The 27,962-nt window shown below is 43.0% G+C and overlaps 1 protein-coding gene across 2 annotated transcripts; it reads left to right on the top strand.

Annotated features, from left to right (window-relative positions):
* The first annotated feature begins 9,565 nt into the window (after positions 1 to 9,565).
* On the top strand, positions 9,566 to 27,184 carry SSR1 (signal sequence receptor subunit 1). Of its 2 annotated transcripts, XM_057698928.1 has the most exons (8): positions 9,566 to 9,870; positions 12,430 to 12,542; positions 15,928 to 16,015; positions 17,302 to 17,564; positions 19,445 to 19,521; positions 20,282 to 20,360; positions 21,447 to 21,540; positions 24,677 to 27,184. In XM_057698928.1, the coding sequence occupies exons 1-8, from the start codon at positions 9,792 to 9,794 to the stop codon at positions 24,742 to 24,744; spliced, it is 861 nt and encodes a 286-aa protein (XP_057554911.1). In that variant the 5' UTR covers positions 9,566 to 9,791; the 3' UTR covers positions 24,745 to 27,184. The 2 variants fall into 2 exon arrangements, with proteins under 2 accessions (XP_057554911.1, XP_057554912.1); XM_057698929.1 differs by lacking the exons at positions 19,445 to 19,521; positions 20,282 to 20,360 and having other exon boundaries at positions 9,570 to 9,870.
* The last annotated feature ends 778 nt before the right edge of the window (positions 27,185 to 27,962 follow it).

The following is a 27,962-nucleotide window of genomic DNA, read 5'->3' as shown; positions in this document are numbered from 1 at the left end:
GTCATCACTATGCACAGTTCCCAGATCAGTCCGTACAGATGACACATTACAATCCGTATACGTGATGAAATTTTACATCCCAAGACCCGTGATTACTTTTCTTCTAATTTCTTCCTGTAAACAATCAAACACATTCTAACATAACATAAACAGGTGAATACAGTGGCTTCTTTTCTAAACATTGGTCAGTTTTCATTCTCACAGAACACCACTCCCGTATTGCCAGGCCTTTAATAACGTGTGAAAATAGTGCTGTATCTCACCCCAGCTTTTTTTTCCTCTCTGGTCAGGCAGGCTCTTCCTACTGTCAACCAAATTTAAAAAGACGTTAATGCTGAAATCCTTTGGAATTAAAACCCAGGTGAAAGGAGATTTCACCCTTGTAACTTCCACCTTAACACAGTGTTGAGGAATTAGTTCTGAACTTAAACAAAGGAACCGGAGACAGCTGATTTTGTAAGATGTCTCAGAAAAATGAATTTACATAACATACATGCTATCTTTTTGATAAATCCTGGAACCAGGATGGAGGTGTAATTATTGAATCAAGATATACCTTGGGTGGATGGGAAGAAATTATTTTGTCTCACTGAAATTAGTTTTGCACTTAAATTAGTCAGGTAAGTACAAGAGGGAAACGTGAAGAATCTATACCTGGCTGTGAAGGTAGTGCCAAATAAATAAAAGCTATTACTATTGATGTTATTTCTGTTGAGGAATTCTATAAGATACGTCTTATATGAATTTTGAAACAAAATTTGTTAATTTCTCAAATTCAAAAAGCTGCAATATAGTTTAAGACAAACTACGAGAAATGCACAGTAAGTTACAGCTATAAGTGTTTCATTGGAAAAAGTAAGCCCTGAAAGCTTTGGAAGTGATTCACGTTTCAAAAAGAGACATTATCATCAGTTTCATGGGATTCTCTAGGGAAAGTTAAGATACGATAGGAGAAAAACAAATGTTAAGATGCCAATGAGGCATGTAGAATCTGCACACAAATGTGGTGAGATCACTGGAATGGAAGGATTAACACAGGCTGTCCACAAGCAAGCTGTGTGCGTAAGTGCTACTTTTGCCATGTGTGCTATTAGATATTTATGATCTTTTACCTACAGGTTGTCTCACAGTGAATGTTTCTCCTTTGGTGCATGGCTCAAGGATGCAGCATCTAAGCTGATGCTTCTTTCAATAAACATTTAGTGACTTTCAGTAAACCATGTGACAGCCTCTGTGTTAGATGCCAGAGATACAGGGAAAAACCAGGCAGAGATGGCCAAGGACCACGTCATCTTCTGGGGGAGATGGATAAATGAATATCTTGGAGACTGGTGCATGGGTCTAACTGTCCAGGAAGCTCTGGAAGCATAGGTGAAATGGCCCTGGACTAGGTGAGAAATCCTCAGGGCAGATTTTACAGAAATGATGACACTTGAGCCAGATCTTCATGGCTGACTAGATGTTCCCCAGGTAGATAGAAGAGGAAGCTCTTCTCACACAGCATGGAGGCCTGAGGTACCCTGTGATACTCTCTGAACCACAAGTAAAATCTAAAACCCCTGCTCTTCATACAATGGAAATGAAGGTGATCATGGCTCGTCTCATGGGCCATGCGACCAGGTGTGGACTTTGTCCTTCCGAGAAACTCTGTAGGGTTTTAAGTGGAGGAGCCATGCATTTCGAGGGGATTCCCTGGCGGTCCAGTGGTTGGGACTCCACACTTTCATTGCCGAGGGCCTGGGTTCCATCCCTGGTTGGGGAACTAAGATGCCACAAGCCACGCAGTGCAGCTAAAAGAAAAGACAAATTATGCATTTTGAAAGATCACTCTAATAGTGATATAAAGGATAGATTGATGGTGGGTGATGCTAGAACCAAGAGTACCAGATAAGATCCTGCAGCAGTGCTCCACGCAAGAAAAACCGAGGCCGAAAACTGAAATCGTGACAGAGGAAATGAAGAGGAAGTTATGGGTGCAAAGTAATGTCAAAGGCAAAATGAAGGGGGTGGGTAGTTGTTAGCTATGGGTGTGAAGGGGGAGGGGTCTAGGAAGCCTGGCACTGGTCTGGGTGGGGGGAGGCGGTGGTCTTCACAGAGGTAGAGAATCCAGGAGGGACTGCTGGTTTGTGGGAAAGGTAGGATGAGGGCAAGGTGGCTGTGAAACACTGGGAACATGTTCAATAAGCAGTTACACACGTGCTGAGAAGGATCCAGTGGTCAGGCAAGTTCTGAAGACAACGAGAGAGCAGGGGTCAGTGGTGAAATGAGGTCTCGGGGGTGGAAAGGGGGCCTCGGTCCCCAGCACAGTGTAGTCTCGGACCCTCCCCCCACCCACCGCCGAGACTGGAGGGAAGGAAGGCATCTCTGAGCTGTGAACAGTATTGGACCTCCTGGTGGAAGGCTTGGCCCTCTTCCTGCAGGAGGAGGCTGGCAGGCGAGGCGAAGATTGGAAATGACTGCAGCCCCTGCCCTCACCGAGCAGAGTGTGGGCTCTCACCAAGGGATACTACGAGGGGGTGCAGTTTCCACTCCACCTCCCATTCCTGAATTTTTATTCACTTTCCTCTCCTCCCCCCTCGTTCCTGGTTCCCCTGGCTGTGACCCATTGCCTCTTCTTGAGGATTTGCTCCATTGATCACGTCTACTCTCTCACACCTGTAATTACAACTCTTTATTGAATTCTTACCCTAGCCTTAAAGAAAATCCTTCCTGCAACCCTCTTTCCCTCTGAAGCGGTTACCTCTTAACCATACAGGCCATCTTGACGCATAGTGTTTCTTTTTTTTAATTAATTAATTTTATTTATTGGCTGCATTGGGTCTTCGTTGCTGCGCACAGGCTTTCTGTAGTTGCAGAGAGCGGGGGCTACTCTTCCTTGCGGTATGTGGGTTTCTCATTGTGGTGGCTCCTCTTGTTGCGGAGCACGGGCTCTTGGCCCGTGGGCTTCAGCAGTTGTGGTGCATGGGCTCAATAGTTGTGGCTCACGGGCTCCAGAGCGCAGGCTCAGTAGTTGTGGCGCATGGGCTTAGCTGCTCTGCAGCATGTGGGATCTTCTCGGACCAGGGCTCAAACCTGTGTCCCCTGCACTGGCTGGCGGGTTCCTAACCCCTGTGCCACCGGGGAAGCCCATTGACTTGTAGTGTTTCTGATAAGCATTTTTCCATATTGCCAGTCTCAACATATCGCTATCATTTTTAAAGGCTGTGTGATATTTCATTATATAATTGAAACAATTTATTGAGTTACATTTTATGGACAGGGTTTCCAGTTGTTACTGGTAGCCCAGACCTCACTGCCTTAACATGCTCTGGCCCCAGATTACATGCATGTGCCTTTGCGCACATGGTTTCCTTGTCCTAGAACACCCTTTCCTGCCCCAACTCAACTCTCTTCTCCACCTCCACCACCCAGTTCCTCATATTTAAAACATGCACATCTTTCAAGGCTTAATGGAAATGTCACCCTCATCTTTATCTGAAAGTGATACTTATCTCCTCTACTTTATCTATGACTTTCTAAGGGTTCTCAGCACATTCTTCCCTAAATTATAGCTCATGGGAGACAGTAGGCCCCAGCACAAAGAGCACTCAACACAGAATCATCAGGTGTAGGTTCCAGACTCCTCTATACTAGCTGCTGTGAGAACTGAATTCACCGTCCCACCATTTTAAGAATTATAGGACTCTGCTAATATCAATGTAAAAATGTAAATATTTTGTACATCACATCTATTGTTAAAGGACTGTAACATTTGCCTGTGTAAGTATAACCGTTGGGACGAGTGAGTGAGGGGTAAGTTGTGAAACAGGACCGAGATCTCCCCATATTTCGCAAGCCAAGCTTGCAACAACAACTAGAATGTGTGTTTAAGAAATTCCAGTGATGGGGGGGGAGTCGAGGGAGGGAGGGAATATGGGGATATGTATATAAAAACAGATGATTGAACTTGGTATACCCCCCCAAAAATAATAAATAAATAAATAAAATTAAAAAAAAAAAAGAAAAAGAAATTCCAGTGAGCACCCTATGGTGAAAACTCAATAGCTCTGGAGCACTGTTGGGGATTCTTATGGGGCTAAGGTCAAAGAAGATGTTGCGAGAAGAGAATTTTCAAGATTTCAGAGCACAGCTACCCCACTGATGGCTTCCACTTCGGTTTGGCCAAGAGGATTTGAACACTCCTAAGCAAAGAGCGTTGGCGCTGCAAGAACAGTGTTTGGGGAGAACTCCATTGTTTCCTCCATGTTTCTCCCTTCCTCTCCCCCTCCCCCCACACTCACAGCACTTGTGACAGGGGTGTGAGCTGGGTCTTTCCCACAGCTATTCTCTGCAACACCAGCTGGTGGTCCCACTATCTACCTGGAGGTGGCATTGGAGCGCACAAGGCTGCTTCCACCCACTTCAGAGGCCAGTGGCAAGTTCAGGTTGTCACCTGTGCCTCTAAGATATCAGCTATAAATCAGGGGTTCCCATGACCCTTTCCTCGGGTTCCATTAATTTGCTAGAGCAGCTCACAGAATGCAGGGAAACACTGACTTTTAACAGCCCGTTAAGGATACAAACAGCAGGATGAAGAGGTACATAAGTCGGGGTCTGGGGGGTCCCAAGCATGGGATCGTCTGTCCCCTTGAAGCGGGGGCAAGTCACCCTCCCAGCACTTGGATCTGTTCGCCAAGCTGGAAGCTCCCTGAATCCTGTCCTTTTGGGATTTCTGTGGAAGCTCCTCCATCAGCATGATTAATCATTAACTCCATTTCCACCCCCCCGCCCTCTCTGGAGAGCGGAGGCTGGGGCTGAAATTCTAAGCTTCTAACCATGGCTTGTTTTTCTGGTGACCAGCCCCCATCCAGGCGCCCACCCAGAGTCACCTCGTTAGAACAAAAGATGTTCCCTGTGCTCTCAGCACTAGGGTTTCAGGAGTTCTGTGCCAGAAACGGGGAGACAGGTGCATATGTGTGTGTGTGTGTGTGTATCTATCTTCTATTATCTCCCAAATAGGTATAAAAACTGCATAATACGAGGAATTACTACAACTAATAGATTTTTTTTTTACATACTCTTCCCTATATTGAAGGATGATCTACATACTATAAAATTCACCTATTGTAAGTGTACAGTGATTTTTTAAAGTCATGCAATAACCACTCAATCTAGCTTTAGGGTGTTTCCATCCCCCCCCCACCCCCAAATTTCTTCAAGCCTGTTAGCAGTCAGTCACTGCCTCCACCCCAGTTTCCCCAGGATTCTGACCAGTCTTGTTCTTAGGAACATGCGGGAGAAGGGTTAGTAGGACAAATTGTGGTCAACTGCTGCGTTTGAGCGGGAGGTGCTGAGGCTGCTACTTGGTTACGTTTCGGAATTTCACTGTCATCTGCCATCTAGTTGGTGCAGGGCCCAGCTGATAAGTTAAGTTGGAATTTGCCAGAGACCACAACCCCTCTGAGAGTGGCTCACCGTGCTACCATTCCCCTGGGATGTGGTCGTGTTTTTAATGTACTCTTGGCTGGGGAGGGGAGTGGTGGTAGCAGTTTCAGAAGCTTCCACTTGGCCTTTCATGCTCTTAATCCTGAATAGCTCTCACTAGAAACAACAGTGAGGGTTCCTTCAGCCACCAAGTATGTCCATCACAGCTGTACTTCCAGGGATCAGATAGGGGTGGGTCTGGTAACCTGAAGGACCCATTGTTGGCTGGACCTGGGCAGGGACGCCACTTACCACCTGGCTGCCACATACTCCGACCCTAACAGGGGCCACGTTGGCACTTTGGGTTTCAGACATAATGTCGGTTCTGACCTTGGGCCCCACGATCCTCTAACAGCCTGGGTGTTCTCCTTTCCTCGACGTGTGATTCCTGTGAGTAGATGCCCACCGGTCCCTTTGAGGAAGGCCCGGGTGTCCACTCCTGAACAGCCGGTGTGGTGGGTCAGGGCTTCTCATCACAGCCACCTGGCGCCCCTTCCCGTTGGGGTTCTGGGATTGAGAACAGGCTCAGGCCCGGCAGAGGAGGAGACCATGACTTTTTATTGGGATCACTATCCTCAGCCTCCTGATCTCTCTTGATTTCTTTAATTGTGTAAATTAAGCCTTAAGTCGAGTGCCCAGAGATCGTGTTAACCGTTGCCGTGGCACTCGGCACACCACTCCCCATCGCCTGTGCCCTGTGGCCAGCGTCTCCTACCCTCAGCCTGGGGCTACCCAGGGCAGCCCACCACTGGTCCTCTCAGCGAGGCCGGAGCCCTTCTCAGCCGTGCATTCCTTACCGTGGGGTCAGTGGACTTCCTTCAGGCCCTCTCACTGAATGTCTGCGGGGGAGTGTCTCAGTCTTACGTATCCACTCCAACAGGCCTACATTTCAGGGCCGGGCAGAGGCGAGGCGGCGGGCAGTGAGGTGGGAGGAAAACCAGGAGAGGATGTTGTCCTCGAGCCTGGAGACACAGGTGTTAAAGAAAGAGGTGGGGAGGGAGGCTCAGGTGAGGACTTTAGGATTCAGCAAGACAAGGTGTGTTAGCGCAGAGGTGGAGATTAAGAGCCCCGTGGAGTAAGCAGAGAGGAAACTGAGAGGTGAGACAGGGAATTTGTACTGTGTCTGAGGCAGAGAAACAAGGCTGTTGCTGAGGGGAACGGGGGCCGGGGGAGAATTTTGTACTTTAAGACGGGCAATATTACAGTATATTTGCACGCGGACGGGAGCAATGAATTGGAGACGTAGAAATTTACTATGAGGTAGAGGGGAGACAGCTATTCTCAGAATCACATGGTTTTGAGCGGGAGATGAAATCCAAACCACAAATGATGGACGACCTTTGATAGGCCCATAAATGTTTTTTATTGGAACAGAAAGGAGTGCAAATCATGAGTGTACAGATGGAGGAAAGTGGTGGTTGTGATTTTGTTTGTTCTTTTCCAGGAAACATGAGCTGAGCAGGGGTGGGAGTGAGGGATCTGTGAATTGTGAAGGAAGACGACCAGGCTGGGGTCAGTCTCCCTCCCTGCCCCGTAGCATTCCTTTTACATAAAGATCACAAAAGAATTTTTTTCTTTCAGAAGTAAAGTACAAAAAACCTATTCTTTTTTTTAGCCCTTGCTAGGTGAAAGAACAAAGTCTTTGCTTGCATATAATAAACATAACTTTTTTTGCTTGATAGTTTCTCATTTCTTATTAGGTCTACAATTGAACTTAGGTTGCAGATTTGTGGAGGAGAGATGTTACATTTGTTGTAATAATACAACCAATTGAACAAATATTTTCTGAGTTACCACTGTTGCCAGGCGCTGTTCTGTAACATTGACTGAAGGCACAGAGACCCCTGGCCTCAATGTGTGACAGACAGGAGAGGTAATAAACTATATATTGTGTTAGAAGATAAAAAGCGCTGTGAAAAAAAAGGAAATAGAAGAAACTGAGACTTCAAGGGAGGGGCTCGGAGTGGTAATTGTAAACTGGGAGTGAGGTGAGCCTTACTGAGGAGGTTGCCTTTGAGCAAATGTTTAAGGACATGAGGAAGCTCCTTAGCTACTGGGTTACCTGGGGGAACACCCAGAACAAAAACCAGGGCTTAATAGGCACCTTTGCTGATGATGCTGAGGGAAATCTTAAGAAATCAAAGGAAAATAAAGCTCTGCTCTTACAAATTCCAAGGAAGTGCAATGACAACAGTGGAGAATCAAGTGTGGGTTTGCCTGAGCTGTAAGAATGAGAATAACAGGATGTGGTATGTTCTTGGAAGACACAGATCTTCAAAGAGGCAGGTGCAGAGGTGCACGAGAGCAAACATGGAGCTGGGCACCCAGCAAGGGGAGAGCTCTGGGTAGGCACCCCGGGAACTGCTCAGTACAGGGAGGATGGCGATCACAGCCGTGCGGAGTTTGTGGGCACCAGGATCGGGGCAACGAGGATTTTACTTCCCTGCTCCATAGGCTACCGCTTTTTATTTTTGTACCAATTACAATCACACAGGTCTCTCTATTTTCTTTTTTCTTTTCTTTTATCCCCTGCTGCAGTCCACAGCAGATTCTTTCTGGTGCTGGGAGAGAGCAGCAAGTTAAATAAAGGATGCGTCTGCCAAAAAACCGGTCTGGCATCAGGGACACAGAGTAGGTTTGATTCGAAACTCATGGAAAAGAAAGTGCTTCAAAGTTGGGGAGGGAGATTCTTCCCATGCCAGTAGAGAACTCTGCAAGATGCAGCCGCACAAGGGGTGTGGGCAGTCTTGACGGCTTTGGCACGGAGTGGCAACCTTGGTCGCCGTGCCCGGGCGTGGAGGCAGCAGCAAAGTGGGAGGAGCCTTCTCAGGGAGCCCCTCCCCCTCTGCCAGGTGCCTTAGCGGCAGCCGCGGTGGCGGCCCTCGTGGTGCGGAGCTGAGCCGGTTCAGCCCAGCACTGTTAGGCTGTGACTTTAGCAGAATTAGATGGTGCCAGCATCCGCCGCAAGCTGCCTTTTCCAGGGGCCCCAGGGCAAGGAGGACTTGAGCAGAGCCAGTGCAGGAGTAGAGCAGCAGATGCCCTAAGCCAGAGGAGGTTCAAATCTTGCATCTGCCATTGATTAGCTTTTAAGCCTTGCGGAAGTTACTAAACTTTCTGTGTCTCTTTTCTTCTCAGTAAATAAGATCCAGCTCTTAAGGATTTTCAGAGATTAAACGACAGGGATTGGCAATAGCAAGCCCACAAGAAAGTCTAGGCTCGGAAAAGTAAAGGGGTCTGGCTGGGTAACACAGCTCGAAAGGGGGGACACTAGGAGTTTTTTAGTTCTCTTTTCACCATCCCCCAGTGTAACTTCCATTTAATGTCTCCTGTTGATCTTACAACCATCTTTCAAATAATCAGATGAGATATGATGATGACTAATGTAATGAGATCAATATTGTAATTAGAATGTAGCCTCAGGTGGGGTAGTGATATCTGCAAGAAGTCACACCTGCATTCTGAAAAAACAGAAACGGTGTCTGATTTGAGGTCTCTGCACACAGTATGTTTCCATACCCCAAGGCCGAAGAGGGCTCGGCCCGTCATCCGCGTGACACCTGGCGCTCGCCTAGCCCAGCAGGACCTGGGATTCGCGTCGTTTAGCTGCGTGACATAGCGGATGCCTGGCGGCAGCCCCAGGTCCACGCCAGATGAGGAGAGGACGGCCCAGCAATCGCCGCCCGCATCGTATGTTTCCTAAAGGCTCACTCTCTTCCGGGCACTGTCCTGGGTGACATCGCTCTGGAAAGTCACGGAAGGACTGTCCCTACTCGTCTGTGGGTGAGCGTGTCTGCAGAGGGGAGCCGAGATTTTCCACGGTGTGTTTTTTATGCTTTTTTTTTTTCTTTAACAATTATATATTCCAAAACGTATTCTTGCTCTTCGATGCCCCACGCAGGTAGCTCACGTCCCTCACAGCGCCTGTATTTAAAATTACACAAAGACTCTATCACGCCCGTCACCGGGCCGGTCTCGCTCAAGTAGAGTGACCGCGAACGACGCTAACGTCTCGGGAGGGAGGGAGGGACGGGGGGCGGGGCGAGAGGCAGACCGCAGGCGGCCGGCGCGCGACGGGGACGCGAGGCGGACTCTCGCGGGAATCTCAGCGGTCCGGGCGCCCGGCCACGTGACTCCCGGGGCCCCGCGGCCCTGAGCCCGGCAGCCAAGCTGGCGGCGCGCCCCGACCAGGCAAGGGGGCGTGACGCAGGCCGTGCGTGCTACGTGCCCCACCCCTCCCCGCCCGGAGCCCGGATGAAGAGGAACGCCATTCCTGCCGGAGCCGCCGAGAGCCCTCGCGGACGGGCACCGGACGCCGGAGCGGCCGCGCCATGAGGCCCCTCCCCCGCCTGCTGCTGCTGCTGCTGCTGCTGTTCCCCGCCGCCCTGCTGCTCCGCGGCGGCCCTGGAGGTGAGGCGAGGCGAGGCGAGGCGAGGGGAGCGGGTGACGGGGCCCGGCCCGGCGGAGGGGGAACGCGGCGGCGGCAGGCTGGCGGCTGTGGGCGGCGTCCGTCCCCGTCCCCACACCCAGCCGGCCTCCCTCCCTCCCTCCGCGGCCGCCGGGCCCCCGCTCACCGTGCGGCCCCCGGGCGCGCCAGGCCCCGCCGGACCCCCACCCCGCCCCCTGCACGCGAGCGCGGGGCGCTGCCGGCGGCCTGGCCGCGGGGGCCGGAGCGGGGCCGGGGGGCGGCGGGCAGGCCGCGTCCGAGCGCGCGGCGGCCCCTGGCGCCGCCGCCGGCCGCCGCCCCTCCCCTCGCCTGCGGTCGGCGCTGGGCTGACGTGTCCTTAGCCTCCGCGCCGGGAGCCCGCCGTTCCTTAGCCGGAGGCCTGGCCTTCCGCGCGCCCGGACGCTCGGCCGCGCCTGTGGTGCTGCCCCCGCTCAGCGGCGCGGCCCTGGGTCCCCAGGCGTCCCGACTTCGCCGCCCGGCTCCCCGTCCTCCCCGCTGGCCCAGCCCCACGCCCCGCCGGGCCCGTCCGTCCCTGGAGCCCTCCTTTCGCGCTCCTTTTTCTGTAACGACTTTGTGTTGCCGCTCTCTGGTTCCGGAAGCACCGCGTTGCCTTGAGAAAGTGCGGTCTCCTTCGAGCTTTACGTTTTCACCTCGGTTGATCCCGGCCGTTCACCTGGTGTGAAAATAGGGAGCAGGACGTTAGAGACGCGGGCCCTCGGCTTCTTGCCCTGGTTCCGTCGTGAACTCTCGTTTTCCCCTCTGTGGAGTTAGTCTGACTAAGCGGTCCCTGCAGCTCCGTTCATTCCGTACCTTTAAGCAAGCTGTGTGGCAGGATGAGACGGACGGGTACCCACGAGTCTTTTTGCATAGAAGAGTGACTGGCTTCCATTTAATGGATGGAAAGCCAAGTGGGAGAACTAACCAAAACTGTTCGTTTATTTGCAGGTCTAAGTAGGAATGATTTTCCTTTAGGAGTTGCTTGCTGATCGGTGTTTTCATTTTAAGAAAATTTTGTAACCGTCCTTGTTTAGAATCTAAAGTATATTTTTTCAGGCTAAAGAATCTTTTCTTAAGATACATCAGTATGTAACTGGGTATCTTTGAACATTTTGTTATGTGGAATAGCCTTGCAAAAGATGTTGTCTCTAAATTTTTCCAAAAGAAAAGTGTTAGTTTTTTTTTCTTTTAGGCACAAAATTGTTACTGGTTAGCGTTAAAACACATTGTTTAGTAAATATACAGTGAAAGCCGGTGAAAGCCATTGTATATGTTGAGAAGCCTTGAAACTAAGGGTGACTATTATGTCAGACGTATGTATTCTTACTCGTGTTAAAAAATGACTTGTAAATTATTAACGCAGTTTTAGTCTGTTTAGCAAGCAATAGAAGCTGATTTTCAGTTCATAAAGTGTGGTTCATTATTCTTTAATATTTGGCATAAGACTTAAAACGCAGAGTCCTTGGTATATACGGTTTCTCCTGGGTATTACAGCATGTGCACATGCTTCTTTTCCCATATTTTTTTTTCCCCTCTACTGAATTGCCACATCATCATTCTTTCTAAGAAATGTTGGAAGAGTCACTAGAACTTTGAAATTTCTTTTGAGGGTCTTGCCTGAAATAGATTTAATGTGATGTGTACTTTTTGTCTATAAAATTATGATTTATAATTTTTTGGCATTGTTATGCTTAACTTTCACTATGATGTTAAGTGTAGGAGAAATAAAAAGTATCTTAAAACATGTTTGAAGCTGTATGCAAAAATAAATGTGTGCTGGGACTTCCCTGGTGGTCCCAGCGGATTAGACTCTGCACTCCCAATGTGCTCCCAGTGCAGCGGGCCCAGGTTCAGTCCCTGCATGCATGCCGCAACTGAAAGATCCCGGGTGCCAAATTAAATAAACCGATAAATATTTCTTTTTTAAATTCTTGCTTTCTCAGCTTTCAACCCTGAAATTACCAGTATAGTTTTTACTAAACCAAATGTGTTTTTTGAGAGCTAGTGTCTACCATGGATGCCTTGCAGATGTTTTTTCCTTGGAATTACATGCTATCAAGTACTAAGAATTTTGAGCTGTAGTCAACTCTAATAACAGGATTTCTTGCCTAGATATTTAGATTGCTATTTTCCTTTATACCTAGATTTTTTTGGTTTGTTTTGTATGGTTAATGATGGATTAAAGTATAGAGTTTCTTACTTCTAAAACAAACTTTCTTTAATATGCTTAACAAAATTGCTTGAATTTCTTTATTTGGGCTTTAAGGCATCTTCAGTTTTAGCAGTTCATTTTTTCAACTGCTTTTTAAAATTAAACAGCATTTTCCACTGAAATTACTGTGCAGTTGATAAGACTAGCAGTAAGATAAAAATATGAGTATTCTTTGATGCCTTGTAATTTAGCATCACTTCAGTGAACTGGGAGATTGAGTTATTCCAGGGGAAATTTTTCTTTGCCTGTACCTGATATTTAGGAACATTGGTATTCCAGGGTAAAGGTTAACTGTTCTGTATTTTATTGTTAGGCTCATTGGCAGCGGCTGAAGATCTTACAGAAGATGAAGAAACAGTGGAAGATTCTATAATTGAAGATGAAGACGATGAAGCAGAGGTGGAAGAAGATGAACCCACAGATTTGGTTAGTGCTGTGTTCGATTTAATATGTATATATATAGTGTATCTAGAATTTGTCCCTTTTATAGACAGATCTGGTGTTATAGTTTTTGCTTTTAGAGGTTTGTTACTGGGATCAAAGTGGATTGAAGTTGGGAGAATGGGGCCAGTCATTGAGGATGATTCGTAAGTATTTTCTGACACAAAGTGGGAGATGTGAAACAAAGAACAGTTCAAGATGATGTGAATATGAGTCTGTGAGGGTGATGTTGTGGTGGGACCATTAGACCGTTTGTTGATGGATTTGGGATACATACTACTTAGATTTCTGACCTTGGGCAACTTATCTCTCGGGGTCTTAGTTTCCTCTTTCTTTCTTTCCATCACTCAATAAGCAAGGAATTATTGAGTTCTTACCATGTGCCAAGCACTGTTTTGAATTTCCCAGGTGAACAAACCAGATATTCTTTCTGCTCTCATGGAGTTTATGTTCTTGGGGACAGTGTATGCATTTTGGTGGCAGGAGTGATGAGCAGACAAGAAACAATATATAAAATATGTTCTGTGAAGATTCCTCTTGGAGGGCTTAGAGAAGACCTTTTAGAGGTTGTTCAACTCTGAAACTTTTACCATAAAATTATAGTATGACAGTGAGAATATTGGGCTAGAATCAGGATCATTGTGTTATGCTTCTAGCTAATTTTATTTTCTCTCTTAGACTACTGTAATTTAGCCTACATAGAACTTCCTTAACCACTTTTAAACTCTAAAATCAGTCCTCTGTAAAATCTTAGCAACAACATTCTTTGATGTCAAAGTGAGGGCCATCAAGTGTGAGCTTTGTCAGGTTTTCTACATTCTACTGTGAATCCATTATTCACCCATCGTTATTAAACCTCTCCTTTAGCAGTGAGTTTACTCTCTTCTAAGGCTGGCCCTCCCACCTTCTCCCTGTCCTGTCCTGTGGGGCTTTGTTTATTGTCCTGTTTCTGTAACTTCAAGCATTGATCCTTCTCCCTGACTTCATTCTATTAAACTACAGATCTGGGCACATCCTCCACTTTGTGTTCCTCCACCTTAAGTTGCTACATGTTTTCTTTTCTTTTTACCAGCGCAGTTCCTGAAAGAGTAAATTGTACATCTTTCTCTTCTGCTCATTGCACATTTGTTCTCTAACAGTGGTTGGTCTGGTCCCGTGTATCTAGTAAAACTGTTCTTGCTAAGTCACCAGTGACCTAATTGCCAAATTCCTGGCCTGTTTTGATTCTGCCCCTGTTTGACCTCTTTAGCATTTGCCAAGTACCCCTTCCTTGAGTCCCCTCGTTAACCTCTGTGGCACTCCCCTTGGTTTTCTCTGTTTAGCGGCTGCTGCCTGGTATCTACTACCTTCTCTCTCTGCTCACTCCCTTAATGTTTGTTTGTTTGGCTGCATTGGTTCTTAGTTGTGGCAAGCCAGGGCTACTCTGCCAGGCTCAGTAGATGTGGTGCACAGGCTTAGTTGCTCCGCAGCATGTGGGATCTTCCCTGACCACGGCTTGAACTTGTGTCCCCTGCGTTGGCAGGTGAATTCTTAAACACTGTGCCACCAGGGACGTCCTCTTCCTCAGTGTTGATGAAACCTGTGGTTTAGCCACCACCACCTTACAGTGATGACTTCCAGATCTCGTTTCTAGCCACTTCCCCTGCTGAGCTCCATACCTGGGTTTTCAGCTCTTTGCGGGATAGCATATCTGGATGTTCCATAATTACCTCAACATTTGTCTGTCCAGTCTGGACTTCAGCATTTACCGTCCGTCTTGCTTCCATAAATTAATTCCTGTTTTGATAAGGCTCCAGTGCTTTGAGCTTTCACCTTGTTGCTTTCGTTTCTATTTACTCCACAGCCTGTTAATCAGACGTTAGGGATGATTTCTCTTGTTTCTCATGTGTGTCCTTTTGTCTTTATCTGACAGCTTATGCCCTACCTTCCTGTTTCTGGTCTCTTTTTCTACTTGTGGGTCTCTTTTCCCAAAAGTAGAAATTCACTAACTCTTATTAAATGAAGGTATCACTAAACATACTTAAAATATAACTTATAATACAGTTGTACAGTCATTGAACAAATGTTTTGAGTGCCTTCTCTTAAGCATATGAGGTGGGTGTGGAGAATTTTTAAAATGTAAGACAGTCTGCTCGAGAGGTGTGTCTATTGGGGGAGAGAGAGAATTTGCATAAATGGAAGTTAAATGCCAGTAAATAGTGGTGCCCTTAAGCATCTCAATTTACAGTATTAAGGGCCTGAACATTTCAGATACATGCGTATCTGTAATTCTCATTGATGCCTGGAGAAATGCTGCACTGGGGTTTATATTTTTTAATTAAAATTTGTTGACATTTTTTAACAGTTTTATTAAAATATAATTTACATATCATGATACTCATTTTAAGCATACAATTCAGTGATTAATAGTAAATGTACCAAGTTTTACAAGTTTAATTGTATTTCAGGACATTTCCTCCCCAGTACTTCGCGGGTTACATTTTTTTTAAAAAACCATTTCTTCCAAGTTGTGTGACAACTTCTCACAGGGAAATTGTTGTTTGTTTTTTTTGTTGTTTTGCTTTTGTTTTTGGCCGCACGCAGTCTTAACCACTGCACTGCCAGGGAAGTCCTGGGGAAGTTGTTTTGTTACTCAGCATAGAAAGGCCCATAAGCAGGCCCTAGCACAGGGGTCTGCAGGACGCAGCTGCGGCCAAAGCCGCTGAGCCCTGTCTTTTATCCGTGATGTCTCTGGGTGCTTTCATGCTGTCCCCGCAGTGCAGTAGTTGCAACAGGGACCTCGTGGTTCCCAAAGCCGAAAATATTTGCTATCTGAGTCCTTGGCCAGCACCTCCTTTGGAGTCTTGTTTCCTTCACCCTTTGTGGGGGAGGGGGGTGGCACAGAGACTGTGTTTGAGACTTTCTCTTTTCCTGGAAGGTAGTATTCCTGGCATTTAAACTGAGGGGAAAAATAAGTACTATCTATTTTACTAGAAATTAAATGTCCCTTTGAAAAATACTGTTTTTAAACTTTTTTCAAACTTTACAGAAAATTTACCAACCCACCCTCTAGACCTTGCAGTTCAAAGTGAGATCCAGCTTCCTGGGCATTTTCCGGGTGCTGGTTAGAAGTACAGACCCTCTGGCTTCACCCTGTGCCTGAGTCATAGCTGCGCCATCCCCAGGGGGTCGGTGTGCACAGGACTCTTTGAGATGTGCTGCTCTTCAGGTTTTATTTTAACTGATGAGTTACCATGAAATTCATTCTACTACTGATCCCAGCACAGCCTTGGAGAAACAGTATATATATTGTCCCAGATCTAGTGAAGTCATTGTTCTTAAATGATGTGTTTTCCCCCCCATAGTAATCTGTTTTTAACGTTTTCCTTAGGCTGAAGATAAAGAGGAAGAAGATTTATCTGGTGAACCGGAAGCTTCACCAAGTGCAGATACAACCATCCTGTTTGTGAAAGGAGAAGGTGAGAGAGGAGTGTTGGTTGTAATTTAGATACTGGAATTTTTAAAATGACAATTTCACTTTTTGGGGAAGTATGAATAATGATTAAGACTTTTATTTTACAAGTATAGTGCAGACACATTTTGGGAAAAAACCCACTTACATGTGTGAATACCCATATCTGTAGGGTAGCATTTCTAGCATTTAAACTAAGGGGGAAAATAAATACTATCCATTTTAACTAGAAATTGTCCCTTTGAAAGATAATGTTTTTAAACTTTTCTCAAACTGCCACAGTACAATAACATTCATATGTTGAGTGTAAACATTAGTGAAATATTAAGTCTTTATAGTTAGGCCTTGATTAGAGCCTACATTGCTTTAGAATAAAATTAACTAATGGCTTATATTTCTTGAGAGCTATGTGGCAGGCACTGTTTTCAATATTTTGAGTGTATTATTCAATCCTAATTGGAACCCTAAGAGGAGAGGTATTGTTGAACTGAGGTTTACAGGTTACGACTTGCCCAGGATTTCTCAGTAAACAGATTGTGAAGACAGAATTTAGGCCCCGATCTGTCCCAGCCCAGAACCTGTGCTTTAATGGATGAAACAGCTCTGTAGACCACAGGATAATTATCGGAAGACTTATTATTTGAGGTTATCCATTTTCTTGGTCTTCTCAAGCTTTCTGTTTTGTTTTCATGTATATCCCAGCTCTTTGCCTACAGAAAGTACAGATTGATTGAGAGTGGTTTTTCTCCATTTATTTTTGTAGCTGCCTCCTTGGGTCTTACCTTCAGATTTGCATTTTGACTAAAGTAGATAAGGATTGCCTGTTGTTTTTTTTTTTTTTTTTTAATGTTCTAACAGATATTACAGTTTTCAGGTGAACCTCTTAGACTTTACCTTTCTGTCATTTTTGTCCATTATCTGCGCAGGTAGCAGATGCTGAGTTAGAGGTGAAGGTGACTTCACCAAGACATGTAGCCCCACTGCAGAATAATCTTACTGTTGAAAGTACACAACTCCTCCTTAAACATAGAACTTGGAAGTGATCTGGCCTGAAATTGAGGGGCTCATTTCAACTCTTAAGTTGGGATGCTGGCATGTGGACAGGGTTTCAGCTTACATACAAACTCCAGTCCGTTGCTAGTTAGTGGACGGCTGGAGTGCTTTACTGAACAGGGTTCTGAAACCCAAGTCTGTACATAGTGGGAAGGGGTGCCAGAATCCATTTGTAATGTCTACTTATTTTGTACCCTTTGAATGTTTTCTAACCTTTCCGTCTCTTTTTTTGTTTCTTAGATTTTCCAGCAAATAACATTGTGAAGTTCCTGGTAGGCTTTACAAACAAGGGTACAGAAGATTTTATCGTTGAATCTCTAGACGCTTCATTTCGTTATCCTCAGGACTACCAGTTTTATATCCAGAATTTCACAGCTCTTCCTCTGAACACTGTAGTGCCGCCCCAGAGACAGGCGACTTTCGAGTACTCCTTCATTCCTGCAGAGCCCATGGGTGGGCGGCCCTTTGGTCTGGTCATCAACCTGAACTACAAAGATTTGAATGTAAGGCCCTCTAAACCACCTTCTTTTTTTTTTTTTAAGGGATGGGTGAGGACAGTTGACATTGTTTAATGAATATTCTTGTATTTATTCATTCAAGTGTCTGTTTTGTGGTTGAAACTGGTAGGCAGCACGGAAGCAAAGATAAATGCACATTACTGTCTTCAAGTCTATTATCCCAGTGGGGCAGGTGGTTGTAGACGGACATCACAGCATAAGTAGTACATTCTAGAGACAAGGAAGTGCAGGGGTAGGAAAGTCAAAGTGACTCCAGCTGGGTCTTAAAAAGAGAAGGAACAGTAAGCCACACAGTGGAATCTACTACTTCTTCAGATGTTAATGTACATTAAGTGATTTTTGTACCTCTGTTTTGCTGCTTGTAGTTTGCCCATTTTACTACTTTTATTTGTAAGTTTTAAGGACTTTGTATGACTATTTTTCTATCCTTTTGTATACTCATAGATAAAATATAGCCAAATAGTTTTAGGATATTAGTAAGGCGTATGGTTTATGAGACCCAGATAGCCTAACATAAGCTCTGTTGTCTTTCTTAGGATATTTTACTATGTTTCCAAGGCTGCATACATGCAATTAATGAATGCAAGAAGCCCACTAGAATTTTACTGCTGGGAGTTGACCTCTAGATGCCAACTGTTACGTCCTCCTTCAGAGGGGAGCACATCTAAGCTATTCCCTTTTCAAAAAGTTTTCAGAGAAGGAAATAGCATCCTCTCTTGAAAGCTTATTCAACATTTTCAGCACCCATGTCCACATATTTACTTTTATGTCTGAGTTAACTTTCTCATGGCTGCAGTTAAGTTTTTCTTTTGTGTTTTTTTAAAACTACTTAGTGGAAAGTGGGAAAGGTTTTTCGTCTATTTTTTTATTTTTATTTATTTTTATTTTTTTGGCTGCACTGCGCAGCTTGCAGGATCTTAATTCCCGAGCCAGGGAGTCCTGGCAGTGAGAGCGCCGAGTCCTGACTACTAGACCTCCAGGGAATTCCCCATCCTTATTTTCAAAACAGTGTATTAAGCTTCCTCGACTTTATAGTTTAGTAGCTTGAAGGATTATACATTTGACCTTGTTTTTGAGCAGAATTAAACATCAAGCATATTTATAGTTTTGGTTCCATTTTGAACTTTAGCTTCATCTTGGAATTATCGATAGAGGAATTCTAATTGAAAGATCTTGGAATAAGACTTAAAGCGTTACAATTCAGCAGTCAGTAGTGACAGTTTGGAAAATGTACTACCTCAATGCTTCACACAAAGCACTGAGCACAGCTGTGTGTTGTCTCAGTGATTCTCATGTATTTGAAAACTGAAATTGTGTTGAGCTGACAAAATTATTTGGAGGCCACCACAGAAAATGATTCTGATACTGAAAGTCATTATCCCACTTAATATAAATTGATTTCCAATCCACTGTCAATATAGAACATGAATTTGACTTTTGTTCAAGTCTGGTTCTTAAAATGATGTTCTGCTGCAGCTGCTGCTGTATGTGTTCGTGCACTTCTGTGCTTTGGAGGATTACATATAACAGAAGCGTGCTCTGCGGCCTTTGCTTCTTTCTACACATTTTATCCTATTTTTACTTTACTTCCCTGGTTTCTCACACCTTTTCCCACCCCCTTCAAAGAAAGTGGGGACAACTTTAGTAAAGTTGGAGGCATTTTTTATTTTTTAGGAGAAAGTAACATCATAAGTTGAGTCCCTGACATTGAGTTAGTGTACTTACATACGACTCTGTTGAGTCTTACTGACCTAAGTGATGAGAAAGCTGTAGTATATGTGTTAGGGTGACAGTTTTAAGAAATCTTGTAAGCTTTCATTCTTGCAGTGCATTTCAGACTTTTGTGGTTTACTTTTTTTAAACAGGGCAATGTTTTTCAAGATGCTGTCTTCAATCAAACAGTTACAATTATTGAGAGAGAAGATGGGTTAGATGGAGAAACGTAAGTGAGAGTTGCAGTATGTAGATCTTGATCCCAGGAGGTAGAACTGGAAGACTTGCTCTGTCATCGTAATTTTTTATGGTGAAAATGGAACTGAGTGTAGATTGGGTGAAATACTGACTACTTAAATCCATACTTGAGATGATTCTTAGAACTGTTAATCCCAAGTTAGGAAAGAAAGTTAAAGCTAACAAAAATGGTTTTAGAAAGGTAGTTCATTTTTTGCTCTTCTCATCTTTAAATTGTTTTCTACCCCATCTTAAGCTGGTCATCAGCCTCCTCTAAGTTGCATACCTCCAGAATTGCTATTGAAAACATAAATTAGGAGATTTTATCTTGAAAAAATGTGTTCTTTGTGAATGATGAATCGTTTTCCACTGTATACTTATATGTAATTCACTAAAGTAATTTTTCAGTAAAATTGTGCAAAATCTAATATTTGAGGAAGACAAAACCTAATGCAGTTGTTTTAACTGAGATTTGAATATAACAAATTATGAAGTAATTCATTATAGATCATATTCCTTTGGGGGGGGACTAATTGTTGTTAAAGGTAAATTTATGCAGCTATTACTTGGATCTGGGTTGAAATTAAAATATTTTATTCATTTTTCCCACAAATTATTTGGAAAACTTACATCTTGTTAGAATTGTTGTAATTAACTCACAACTCTTATGAGTTAAAGCACAATTATAGTGTTAATTAGCTGTGGTATTTCTTATGAACTATACCCGTTTATATTTTCTCCTCTTACACCAGAATCTTCATGTACATGTTCCTTGCTGGTCTTGGGCTCTTGGTTGTTGTCGGCCTCCATCAGCTCCTGGAGTCTAGGAAGGTAAACATAGACAGCTCTGGTAGCCGCACTGCGGAAGCCGTTCCCGTGCCGAGTACAGCCTAGTTACTTGTGGCTTCTTGCTCTCAGTGTGGGTTTGTGGATTTACAGGGTTGTTTACTTTTTAAAAATAAGGTCTGAAGGTGAGACTGTGCATGTATGATTGGGATTTGTGTAGATTTTACTGCTCTGTGCAGTTAGTGTCCTTTGTCTGTATCCTCCAGGATGATTTTCACCTTCTCCCTGTTACTGTAACTCTACATTATGCTACAATTTTTTTTCTAAAATTCAGACGTAAGATTTCATTCTTCTCTTTATCATGCTTCAAGTCCTTACTCTTTAAAAGAGAAATAGTGCTTAAATGTTAGTTTCTGTAACTTTATTTACCTTGTTTCCATAATAGTCTACATTTTTGCTATAAATTTGTATATTAGGTATAAGCCATTTTTTCACTTATCTGTGTATTCAGAATCCAGTTTTTGGACTGCATAATTAATATTCTGTAAATAATTGGGGGGGGGGGTGTGTTTTTAAGAATAGGACTGAAGAGTGGGATTGAATCACTTTCTTACTTTCTAGCAGTTTTGCTGCAAATACTCAAGGAACAAAGTTTGAGGTGGTTCACATAAATGAGATATGTTTTATCTATACCAGCTATTTAAGAGTATTTAGCTAACAATGCAGGACTCTGCCTGCATGCAACATTTCAGTAATCATCCCAGATTTTGTTAAATGTGGAAGTAAATTTATTCTTTAAGATTTGACTCCCAAAATGAAAGAGAATCATTGTATAAATAGAAGTTCTTACTTGGTATACCACTTGTATAGTAGCATAGAAGCTTTATAGCAGAGGAAAAGGTCATTAAAGACTGAAAATAAATGTTGTCAAGATTTATTCCTTATTCTTTATAAAGGGTATAGACATGATTTTCCCCTGTCTGGTTAAAAAATTTTTGAGGAATATGTTTTAGAACTAGAAGAGAACATGTTTATTGAGATATTTAAGTAGGTAGCTTGATAGGTCTTCTTAAAATTATAGTAAACAATATAATGGAACTCCTTTAAAATAACGTTTTTATGTTCTTTCAGCGCAAGAGGCCCATACAGAAGGTAGAGATGGGTACATCAAGTCAGAATGATGTTGATATGAGCTGGATTCCTCAGGAAACTTTGAATCAGATCAGTAAGTACTCTTACAAACTTGGCTGGAAATTTTTCTCTTAAATGGAAATTTTTCTCTTAAATGAAAATTAAGTATCTTAGATTTAGCAAAAGATGCTTGGTCAGTGCTACTTAACACTTTTAATTACTTGTACAGAATCTAATATGATTAATGAATGCTTTAATTTTTTACTCTGTGTACCGTATTTATGCTTTAAGTTAGAAATGCTTCCAGATCTGCAGTTTGTATATAAATGCGTGAATTCTCTATATTCCTAACCTTTTTCCTGTCTCTTTTCCTTCCTGTTGCTTCAGTGCAGAGTAGAAGAGGTGAGGCAATTAATGTTTTTCATGGCATGTGATGTAGTGTTGGGAGCTCTTGTATAGTGTGTGAATACTTTACAGTAAGTTTAAGATCACCTTCTGGCTCCACTAAATCCCATTTTCCATAAATAATTGTTGTTTATATGTTCTGTTTTCTAAACATGTATCAGTAGATATGTCTGTTGTTTCTGGGTGCCCGTTTATACAGATGGCATCGTGTGGTGCACACAGTTCTACAACTTGAGTTCTCCTGCCTTGGATGTCTTTCTGTGATAACTACTTACATATTTACCTCATTCTTTTTAATAACTACGTAGTATTTTGTATAAATATGTCAGGATTGATTAAGCCTGTTCTGTATTGAAGGATGTTCTTTCCAGTTTTTTGCTATTAAAATTAATAGTCTAAGGAATATTCTTATATATAAAATTGTGGGATAATTTTCAGAATTGAGATGTAATTGACACATAACACTAGTTTTGCATGTACGACGTAATGATTTGATGTTTGTATAAAACATGAAATGATTGCCACATCATCTAGTCAACACTAACCCACAGTTACAAGGTTTTTTTTTCTTGTGATGAGAACTTTTAAGATCTGTTCTATTAGCAACTTTCAGGTAATACAGTACAGCATTGTTAACTGTAATCCCCGTGCTGTATATTAAATCCTTGTGACTTATAACTGGAAGTTTGTACCTTTTGACCCCCTACTCCTGTTTTGTCCATCTCTTACCCGAGATAATTCTTAAAATTAGACTAGCGAGGTCTGAGACTATGTACATTTTGATTTTTATGGGAAGTGTTCCATTTCCCTCCCAAAAGGTAGTTGCAGTTTATGTTCTCAACAGCGTATAATATTGCCTGTTTCTCTTCCTCTCTTAGCAGTCACTCTCAAGTTGTATGTGTGTGTGTGTGTGTGTGTGTGTGTTTTTAAAGATGTATTTTATTATTTATCTTATTTTTGGCTGCATTGGGTCTTTGTTCTGTGTGCGGGCTTTCTCTGGTTGTGGCAAGCAGGGGCTACTCTTTGTTGAGGTACCTGGGTTTCTCATTGCAGTGGCTTCTCTTGTTGTGGAGAACGGGCTCTAGGTGCACAGGCTTCAGTAGTTGTTAGCATGAGGGCTCAGTAGTTGTGGCTCTTGGGCTCTAGAGTGCAGGCTCAATAGTTGTGGTGCACGGGCTTAGTTGCTCCGTGGCACGTAGGATCTTCCTAGACCAGGGCTCGAGCCTGTGTCCCCTGCACTGGCAGATGGATTCTTAACCACTGCGCCACCAGGGAAGTCCCCTGAGAAGTATTATTTGTTCTTTGTTGAGATGAAATACTGCTTTCTAGGCTGTTGAGATGTTTGGAACCATTTCCCCGAAAGCTGGATGACTTCAGGCTGCTCTCTCTGTGTCTCGTTTGTCTCTGCTTAACTCTGACAGGCTAGGTGGGTGGGAAGGCATTAGAGTCATTGTTAGGTAGGTGGTATCAGCTGTCTTACTGATGGAGTGAAATCCCTGTGTGTTGAATGAACAGGCTTTGCAGGTTCTCTGAGAATCTGTTTCCTGTATTCAAAACCCTGCTGCAGGGGGTTGACGTCAGGAGGCAGTAACGACCACTTCACACCCATAGCAACAGCTCTGTCCAGAGGATGGCTGTTGGATTCCGAAGTATTTGGGTGGGGGGGGGGGGGGATAATTCAGTTATTGCTGAAAATCTGATGAAATTGTAGGCTTTATTCATCAGGAAAGTGCTTCTATGCTCAGTTTCAGGCACTGGAGCCCCCAAAACACATCATTACCAACCTACTCAGTAAGCACTGAGGCCAGCTCTCTTGTGATATTTCAGTCGTTAAATTCTTAAGCAGATTTTTTTAAGAAGAATTCTTACTTAGCTTCTAAATATTCTTTGTAAACATTGACTAAACATCTTTTAAACTGGAAAAATAATGTGTAACTTATTCCACAAAGAACTTACGTTCCTAATAGTTTAGGTGCTGCTAGAAGATACAAGAAAGACAGTGGTCAGAGAGAAGATAGTCTTTGACTTTTTAGAGAAACTTCTAGATGATTCCTCTTCCTGGATAGAAGTGGGAGAAACTCACCAGCAGTTAATTTTTTGCCTAATAGACCACACTAAGACTCTAACATAAGAGAAAAAGGTAGAAAGATGCTGCTTATGTGTTAGGATGGTTTGTGTGGTAGGATTGATACACTCTAACTTCTTTTAACCTGCTGCTCATTTCAGGTAAATTTATGAAATTGTCAGAAATTATGCAAACTGCATGCTGCTGCATTTGTAAATGTTAAGTCTTTAATTTGTAACCAATATAAAATCCTTATGCTATTTGTGAAGAGTTTACTTATGCATGTACAAACATGCTAAGCTGTGGAATTCAGGAAGGTTTTGTGTGGTAGCCTCAACTTTAAGGTGACCAAGATTCAGTCTTTTCCTGTCCTAATTGCAAAAAGTTTTAATTGACATATTAGTTCCAGGTATACAACATAATGATAGATACTTGTATACACTGGAAAATGGTCACCAGGGTAAGTCTAGTTATCATCTGTTAGCATACATAGTTACCAAGACATTTCTTTGTGTGTGATAAGAACCTTTAAGATTTACTTAGCAACTTACAAGTATGCAGACTTTCATTTTGAGTTACCTCTTGAGGGATTATTTTAAAGGTAGGTTAAAAAACCTCTGCTGGGTAAGAGGCACTTGTTATTAGATGGTCTTCTTGCATGTGTGTTCCTTTTTTGAATTTAACGGTAAAGTTGAAGGAAAATGCTTTTGACTTGAACACTAATATAATAGACAAGTTAAAACTTTCTCTTTTCTTCCAGATAAAGCTTCACCAAGAAGGTTGCCCAGGAAACGGGCACAGAAGCGATCGGTGGGATCCGATGAGTAAATGTTTTTGTGCAACTCGGTCTTCCCTTAACCTGCCCTGATGTTGTTCGGCCTGACGGGAGTTAGTGCGGAGACGCCGTGGCACCCTAGGAGGCAGCTACTGCTTAAGTGCGGACTGCGCAGGCAGGGGCTGGCAAGAGTGTCGCTGAGGATGCACTGTGTTTATTTTCTAAAGTAACAAATTTGGTTTTTTTTAAACCATTAAAATCTATGTGTGTGCGTGTGTATGTGTGTGAGCAGTTGGTCTTAGCAGAATCATTGTTGACCTACCTGAAGCATGCCTTTAGAATACTAAATATAATGCCTACTGTCTCTTCCTTTTGGACATTTCCTGACATTTCCTCCTAAAACTCAGCATTTGCCCAGTATGATTGTGGATGTCCTGCCTTGGACTGTTCTCAAGGAAAACAATGTTTCTTCTGTAGACTAGCTCAGATCCCGCTTGAAGGCACAAATTTGCATGCTGTCGCTGTTTTACAACGAGTGTTCTAAAGGCACAGGCAGGAGTAGCTGCTTTTTAGCAATAGAATTGTTTTGGTATTTTGCTGCTGTTTGCTGTAATACGCACCTTCCAAAACCTTCCCAAGTGCATTCAGGGAATTTGGGGATCTCTAGCACCAAAATTGTGAAACGTGAAAATTCTGGTTGTGATATATAAAACCAACTTCACTCTTTTTTTAAAGAAGAAGAAAATGGAACATTTGTGGAAACTGACGTGTCCATTGTTCTATTTCTGACCCCGAGATGGCTCTGGGATAAGTTGAGACCACTGCTTTGTTTTTTTAAGAGATCATTTTTCTCTCCACAGTAGAAGCGTCTTGCTTAAGAAAAGTTGCCTTGGTCTACAGACGAAGCAAAATTCCAGCTAATCCTAATCTGTTGAAGAGTTGGATAATTTTTAATGGTTAACCAGTTGTTTTTTATCTAATCTTTGGAGTATTTTGGTGGTGGTTTTTTTTTTTTTAAGTTAATCCGACGAACTCCCAAAGTTTAAGCACTTAAGATATCAGAAGCAAAATTAATTGGACTTCATAAAATTCCTTAGTTACCCTTGCCCTAGGTAGTAAATTAAGTTTGGCATTATTGTCAGACTGGATAAGTAGTACAGTAAGATAATATGAACAAATAAGAGGCTTTTCCCCTCTGTCTTAAGCCATATTCTCCCACATATATTTTGTAAAAAAAAAAAAACAACAGTAAATGAAATTTTAGTCGCTCTTTAATTCCTGATCTGTCTTCATAATGAACTGAGCCCTCTTTACTATAATCCCACCTGCACCCATGCCCACAGAAAACAACAGAAGGGAACAGAAATGAAAAATCTTTCCAAGTTGCTTAAGTACTTAAACATCTGAGCCAAAGCCGAGGACAGTAAAGCAAGTTACTGTGTAGTTGTTAATCGCTTTGCAAGTAGGGCTAAGGTGTCGAGTGAACTATATTGCTGAGCTATAAACTTTCTACGCCTGTAATATAAAGTGTGTGAGTTTTTAATTGGGCTGTATGATCAGTAGTTTATTTTGGAAAAGCTCTGTGAGCTCTAAGAAACTGCATGGTTTTTATTTGATGTAATATAGGAGACCCTCCATCTTCTCAAGGAATAGATCTCAAAACATTTTTGTGAATGTCCAGATTTGTGAAATTACTAGGACATCATGAAGTGAGGTGTAATCACAAAAGTTAAATGACCTCTACAGAGCATTTCCTTGAATTCCTGGTGGTACTTAGGCAGTGGCCACGCTATGGTGAGATAGGGGCGCCAGGCCTTGTGACTCCCGAGTCTCCTGCTGTATCCGCCCTTCCACTTTTGGGGTTCACGTTAGCGCCTTGGAAGTTATTTGTCATGTTTCATTTTTTAGCATAGATTGGGAACGCCCGACAACTCTTAAATCCTCGGATGCCAGGGGTCTCTGTAGTGTCAGTGTTTATTAGCAGAAACTAACTCCATAATGAATGGAATTCAATTCCACACATGGTTTGTTCAAGCACACTTAATACGTAGCCTGTTTTTTAAATGTCTTTTTTAAATGTAAATATTTGGATGATGTTTTTGTTTATTTTGATATATTACTTTGCCTCACCAACCTTGGTTTCAGAATTCACCTTTGAACAGCTTGGTTCCAGAGTCAGTAAAATGAACTGAGAATCTGTGTATCAGGCCTGTCGCTGGCATGTCTGAGAATCTTGTGTTCATAACACATGGGCTCACCTTGGTTGTACAGCTGCATCATTTGTTTCCTGATCTTACATAGTAAGTGACTTATTGTAAGACTGTTCCTGCCCCCTTGAAGCAGGAAATGGTACCTCCAAGGTAGAAGCCTGTGGAAAATAGAAATCAGAAATCATTGACTTGACTTTAGTGAAGTTTTTAATTTCAGAAAGTAGGACTTTGATAGGAGGAAAAGGCAAATTTAGATCTACCAAAAAAAAAAAAAAATTAAAAAGCCACTGCCCTAAATGTGTATTTGCAGTTCATGAGCCTAGAGTTGTGTTTTGGCTCTGTTGGGAAGAAGCAAATGGTGGTGATGTGACTTTTGAAGCCTTTCCTTAGTGACTGGTGTTATTTGGGGTACAGGAGTAGTAAATGTAACAATACGTGAGGCTCTTACACAGCATTCATCTTTTGTGGTACAGTGATATCCATACCCTTGGTATGAAGGTTAGAGCATTTAAATAATGTGATTTTTTTCACCAGTGAACTTGGCAGTACACATCATTTCTACAAGATTTTGATAAATTATACCCTTGCATTTAAAGACATTTCCAGATACACTTGAAGTCATTTACCACAGTTTTGAATGGCATCATTTATAGCTGTAAAAATCAATAAATTTGCTCTAATTTTATTAAATAAAATCCTGCTTTTCTTTGAACTAGTATCTCCAGCTTAGTGAGGAGCAACCTGACACAAAAACAAGACCCTGGTTACTCGAGTGACTGGAATGTAGGTTCTGTCGTCAGGCTGGTCTGTAAGGACATCATCCTTAGAAGAGAATAGGCGGGAAGAACAGAACTTGGGGACTGACTTGCCAACATCTAAATAATTCCTTCAGGACTCTTACGATTTTATCGTTTTTCATTTACACAAAAGGCTGGACTTTTACAGTAATTACATAATTTGAAGATTTAGACTTTTTCTTTTAGGCTTTGGAATCATAGGAATATGACTAGGGTTTGGGTACCATTTAGCTTTTTTTTCTTTTTTTGAAGGCAGTAGGAAAG

This window comes from Hippopotamus amphibius, chromosome 11 (genome assembly GCF_030028045.1).
Source record: "Hippopotamus amphibius kiboko isolate mHipAmp2 chromosome 11, mHipAmp2.hap2, whole genome shotgun sequence".
NCBI lineage: Eukaryota > Metazoa > Chordata > Mammalia > Artiodactyla > Hippopotamidae > Hippopotamus > Hippopotamus amphibius.
The sequence above is the reverse complement of the archived record's forward strand: the minus strand, read 5'-3'. Positions and strand labels throughout refer to the sequence as shown.

Excerpts from the sequence above, each read along its gene's own strand:
- SSR1 (XM_057698928.1), top strand. The coding sequence starts at position 9,792 with ATGAGGCCCCTCCCCCGCCTGCTGCTGCTGCTGCTGCTGCTGTTCCCC. Across the intron at positions 12,543-15,927 it reads AAGATGAACCCACAGATTTG|GCTGAAGATAAAGAGGAAGA; the intron begins GTTAGTGCTGTG and ends CGTTTTCCTTAG. Across the intron at positions 16,016-17,301 it reads CCTGTTTGTGAAAGGAGAAG|ATTTTCCAGCAAATAACATT; the intron begins GTGAGAGAGGAG and ends TTTGTTTCTTAG.